Here is a 6,007-nt window from a genome sequence, read left to right as displayed (position 1 = left end):
AAAAAACAAGACAAGAACAGCAGACGGACTGAAGAAAGAGAAGGGGAGGGGACACGTAGATGGATGTTTTACTTTCTTGGCATTCAGTTAATACTTTAAAGTGGCTTACAAAGTGTTATTGTTGAAAAAGCTTCAGTCTGTACATCAACATGACAAGAAAAGAGCAACGTAGAGGGATATCATTGATTTTTTGGAATGAGGGAATGGAGGGACCTTTCCTGACCCTAACTCACAATGTTTTCATATCAACATAGGACAATCTTACTTCTTACTTACTTGAGTGTTTTCAGTTTGATTGTAAGAGCCAAGATATACTCACAGCTTTTCCCAGGAGAAGTGAAGAGCAAGCAACACTACAACAAAAAGGATTCATGTATTTGTTTTTGTGTTTCATCGCTGAATGCTTAATGTGTTTGTGCTGTTTCAGTATCAGATCGTATGATGTACATTAAAGGTCCAGTGTGTAGGATTAAGTGGCATCTAGCGGAAATCAAATACTTTTGAATACAGCTCAGCCTTCCAAGTGTGTAGGACAAACTACGGTGGCGTTTTTTTTTTTACCGGAGCCAAATTATCAGCGCAGGCCTCCTCCTCTCCAAAATAAACTGACCCGGTGATTAAAACACTGAATAAAGCAGATTCACCTTAAAAATCAGTGTTTCTCCGATGCTGATTAACAATGTCCTGGATAACATTAACTCAGCTTGTTTTTCTGATAACTTAAGATCAAGGCGTCGGATGACTGCAGTCCTTTATCCTTATCCTTTAAACGACCAAGATCTAAAAAGTGTAGTTTACAAATCTGGCTGATAACTGGATAAAAATTAAATTTATGACAACAACACTGAGGCATTCTCAAAGGGCATTGACAGGCGAACCAAATATTTCTCTCATATATGACATAAACATCAGTTCTTGTTGGTTGTGTGTGTGTTTCAGAGGGCTCCCCATTAAGCTGGTGGCTCGGCGGTTCCGGTCCTGGTCATGTCCAGACTTATTGGGGTGGAGCTCAACCAGGCAGCCAGCAGTGTGCCTGCGGGCTGCAAGGCGACTGTGTGGACCCACAACACTACTGCAACTGTGACGCCGACCGCGTGGAGTGGTACTGAAATTAATGAACACATACATGTTCTTATGTATTTTTCTCTTATAGTCACAAATTAAAGGCTGTTTCAGAGTTGAGTGGGACAGAAAGTCAAAATGCTCTGTTGCTTATCATTTTGAACAAGCTGGACATTTTTATCAGTCTGGATTTTTAACCAATCTACCATATACATTTACCATACTCATTAAAAAAACATGCTGAAGAGGTATAGGAAAAAACATTTGTTGCAATTAGACCTCATCATTAATGTATTACTTGCATGCAGTGGCAACCCCTAATATAAGGCCAGAATAAGAAATTCCCCTGATGGGTGTTGGACACTGTTGGTGCTGCAGATCTGGAGATGATATGAATATTAATAACGCAATATGGCCAAGTACAATATGCAAATTGCAGAATCAATATGCAAATCGCAAGAGCTGCTATGTTTTAATAAAGGTAAATTGTGTGACAAAATAACATTACAATGAAGCACCGTAATACTGCAGAGATGCCTTGGCCTACAAATCTTGTTGAAAGTTTGGTACAGATGAAACATTATTCCCACAATAATAGTAAATCATATGGCAATCTCAATATCTGTCAGAACAATCGCAATATTATGTTTATACCATACCGTGCATCCCTAATTGAGAAGTAGCCTTTTTTCACCCTTTTTTAGGGCGCTAAATCTGACTGATGACTGTATACCAGCAGACATTTTTAGCAAACTGTCCCAGTTTTACTTGTAACTTGGGCGGTTAAGCAAACAAAAAACTTGTCTGGGATAAATTGAGCAGAAAAAAAAAATACATAACAGTTTTAACCTTTCCTCATGTTGTAGGCAATCCTACCTTTGCCTCCTTCCTTCCATCATTTCCCAGTCCTAACTGTGCAACACCGGCTCTATTTTTACAGACCAGAGCTACCACTGCTGCTCTTCAATATTTCATCAGACTCACAAAGTGCTGTGTACACTCCTCGTTTCCAGTCCTTCCAGTCCTCTGGATGTATTTTTATACACAACTTTCCTCAGCAACAAGGCTAACAGGCGGATTATCTTAAGTGCATAAAGCTCCACGTGGGCGTAAATGGACAGGAGGTGTCTTGTTTTGGGAGCTGTTCCAAAAAGTGCCAGGGATGGATGTTGACTGTCAGCATGGGTATAATTCAGTTTTGGAATAAATAGGTCCCCAAGAGATTGCACCTACACGCTGCAATGTTTACATCAGCTAGTTACAACGTGTAATATTGTCACAAGGGTGATGTAACTTTAAAAACAAACACACCAATAACTCTATGTATGCAAAATATCATAGTTTGAGGTTTGTGAGTTATGTTGATTATGCACATCCACCTTTCTTCTTTTACATATTAATATTCTCTTGATCTTCCTCCCTCCCTCTTTACTTTTTTCTTTTTTCTCATCTATCTTCCTTTTTGCTTTGCCTCTCCTCCTGCTTTTTGTTGAACTTCTCCACCATCATCATCCATTACCTCACCTGCTCATCACCTTCCCTCTTCTTTTCTTTTTTCCCGCAGGACTGAAGACTCTGGCCTACTCACCCATAAGGAGAGCCTCCCAGTCAAGTCTCTGGTGCTGGGTGACATCCAGAGTCCGGGGTCAGAGGCCGCCTATAGGGTGGGACCGCTGCGTTGTCATGGAGACAGTACGTCCGGTCCAGTTCTTCAGTTGCCTAGTTACACATGATAATAAGATGACTGAAATCTTCCTTTTATGGAAATCACTGTTGCATGGCTGATATAAGAGCTTTGGTCAAACGAAAAACTGAAAGCTAAATCCTCATCGACTGGCCAAGAAATTCTTAGAAAATAATAGTTTAACATTCTATTTGCTCTTTTGGTGGAAAGTGAAATGAGAAGGTAGATGTTGTGTAGCTACTGCCAGCAGCTGATTAGCTTAGCATAACAAAAAGACTGGAAACAGAGGGCCAACAGTAGCCTGGCTCTGTCTAAAGGTAAATGGTAAAAAAAAGCAGCTTTTAAACATCTCTTAAGTTCATGAATTAACATGTTATGTCTAATTTATTTAAAATGTGTATAAAATGTTGAACTATTCCTTTAAGTAATGTGTGAATGGGGAAAAAATAATAATCAAAAGCTAAATCATATAAAACCCTAGGAGTCCTTAAGGATTTTAATACAGCTGGTAACCTGACTAAGCATTATTTGTTGTTGTTCACCAATCAAAGTGAACATTCTTTCTTTCCTCTTAAATTATTTCATAATTGCCATTTTTAATTACCTGTTTAAATTAAAAAGTCCCTAATTAACTTAACAGGTTGCCTAATTTGTTTGCTACGTGATTTCCATATAAAAGATCTTGATGGCGAGTGTTTATCGTGTTTCTCAGAGAACTTCTGGAATGCTGCGTTTTTCGACAAGGAGACGTCATACCTGCACTTTCCCACCTTCCACGGAGAGCTGAGCGCAGATATCTCCTTCCTGTTTAAAACCACAACCTCGTCTGGTGTGTTCCTGGAAAACCTGGGCATCAAAGACTTCATCCGGATCGAACTGAGCTGTAAGTAGGAGCTGGAGGATGAGGACTGAATCTAAATCAAACACAGTTAAAGGGAATATACGTGTTTCTATTATAGAAAAGTTCCTTTGTGAATACTTCATAAAAACATTAATTTATCCTTTAACTCTTGAGGTTGGATGAAACTGGCAGTTACATGTTTTATTAACAGGCTGGTTTGTATGGAGTTTGTGTTTTCTTCTGATGCTGCTTGCATGTTTCCATCATTTTAAGCTGCTTTATGTTGTATTGTATGTTGTTTTCCAATCAATTTTCTCCCGCCACAGACCTCGGTTGAATATACTGCACGTTATACGCCGCTGTGCATAATGTATGCTAGCCCACATGGGACAACACTGTATTCACAACACAACAAATGAAAAATGTACCAAAGAAGAAATCCATAAAAAGGAACTCATGATCCTTGCAGGTTTCTTTTTGCACCCTCGTTTTTAATTTTACAGTTTTATGAACTCTCAGGGACATTTTAGCTGTGACCCTTCATTAATTCCTGTCTCTTGTGGGATTCACGCATTTACAAGTGCTATAGTGCCTCATTTAGATTATGACAGCAATAACCAACAGGGTGTTATTTAGTTTATGGGTGCCATGGAAATGTGGCCGGCTGTGAGATGTATGTTTATAGCCTACCATATATTGTGTCATTTAAAATATAGCTGTAATACACAACAAGGTGTCCTTGTTGTGTATATGGTTATGACAGTATTGCGGAGGGTATGAGGTACACATTTATGGGCAGCAGTGGTGTGTGACATTAAGGGCAGCTTGTATAAATGCCTTAAAGCAGTTATTAGAGCCCTTTTAAAGATCATTCACTTCACTTTACCTTTTCAGTTTAGTTTAGTTTGTTGTTTTCTGTTTCTTTTTATGTTATGTTGCATTTCGGAGGGAGTTGTTGTAGAAATGGGATTTGAAGGGACACACAGAGAATCTAATACAAGGACACTGCTGCACCAACTGCCTCTCTCCTCGGGGAAATCATTGTCAGTGTGGTTGTTCCAGCTCTGAATACTGCTGCTCTGTTGCCGGCTTCCTCAGATCGCTCTGTAACACTGTGGCTGAGCCTGAGAACAATTTCAAAAATGAAGTTACTATAGGATGCTGGGATATTGTTTCATCTTGTTCTGTTCTCCCATACATCCCCACCTTCCACCAGCACAACATGAAGGATGATGGTTAGCTTGGCCTGCATTCTCTTAAATCTTTTTGCTGCTGGTGGAGAGAACAAAGAAAAAGCTGAGCAGACATCCTGATAGGGAGCTAATACAGACGCTCAGCACGGAGGAGCTGTCCGTGGTGCTGAAACAGGCCAGCGCCAACAGAGCCCAGGAGCTGGCCGTGGTCCTGATTCATGATGCTGCTGCTCAGAGAGAAACTTTACCGAGTGCAGCTGTAGAAGAATTTTTCAATAAATACAACAAAACAACAAAATAAAATTGTATATTATTAACAATAGTCCACTATACATGAAAAATTCACTTTATTAAATTAGAAATATTTTTTTTTATATATATTAATTACTTATTATGCAGAATGGCCTCTTTTAGAGTTTTAGATTATCAGTGCATTATAATTCGAGTACAATTTTAATGTTGTATCATTTAAGTGTTTTAGTTGCAGGTGCATGCTATATCTGGGGTAGCAAGGGTAGCTTAACCAATGGCAATGTTTCACAACAAACTGACTAGTTCGATGATGACGCATTCTCAGTCACAATGTCAATCTGGTCTCTACGTAAATGTAGCTGAGGAGAAAGATAATTCCTTTCCAAATGTACTGAAGTATACCTCAAAAGTATATTCTAGTACTTTAGTACTTAAAGCAACGTACTATTCCTCGGTTTTCTTAATACTGTACTATTATTGTACTATACTCTGTTTGTAGCCGTTATTGCAGAGCCAACACTTTTAATCTGAAACAATACATTATATTTTATGGATCATCTTCATGTGTTTTTATAAAATCTCTGTTTACAAGAGTACAATATTTCCCTGACATGAAGTGGACTATATATATGAAGTAGTATAAAATAATCCTATTATCCATTAAGTACCTAAAAACTATACAAGTGCAGTACTTGAATGAATACTGCCTGAGAGCAAGAAGCCCAGAATAGAATCTCCACCTGCCTCTACTTGGGAGGTTGCTTGTGTGGCTTTTTTCCTTTCAGATTGCAAGTTCTTCCACGTAATCAGTTTATAACTTCTTGCCAGACTCTCTAGTCTTGTGTTTGTTGTTGTCCTGTGAGAACTATACCTAGTCTGCTTAGTTAGGAGCTCTGTTGGCTTTTGTGTTTGTTATTTTGCTGTGAAAGAGTAATTAAACCACATCCCAGGGAGCACCCCCCCCCCCCCCCCCCC

The 6,007-nt window shown here is 39.0% G+C and overlaps 1 protein-coding gene across 1 annotated transcript in view; it reads left to right on the top strand.

Moving 5' to 3' along the window:
- LOC118334439 (contactin-associated protein-like 4) overlaps nt 1-6,007 on the top strand; it is a 65,417-nt gene that overhangs the window by 29,498 nt on the left and 29,912 nt on the right. Inside the window, exons 12-14 of the mRNA XM_035670353.1 lie at nt 940-1,102; nt 2,627-2,754; nt 3,459-3,629. Of these exons, the coding sequence (XP_035526246.1) occupies nt 940-1,102; nt 2,627-2,754; nt 3,459-3,629 (462 nt within the window). The remainder of the gene's footprint in view (nt 1-939; nt 1,103-2,626; nt 2,755-3,458; nt 3,630-6,007) is intronic.

This window comes from Morone saxatilis, unplaced genomic scaffold (genome assembly GCF_004916995.1).
Source record: "Morone saxatilis isolate NCDOM2014 unplaced genomic scaffold, NCSU_SB_2.0 Contig23, whole genome shotgun sequence".
Taxonomy (NCBI): domain Eukaryota; kingdom Metazoa; phylum Chordata; class Actinopteri; family Moronidae; genus Morone; species Morone saxatilis.
This window is presented reverse-complemented; position numbering and strand designations above follow the sequence as displayed.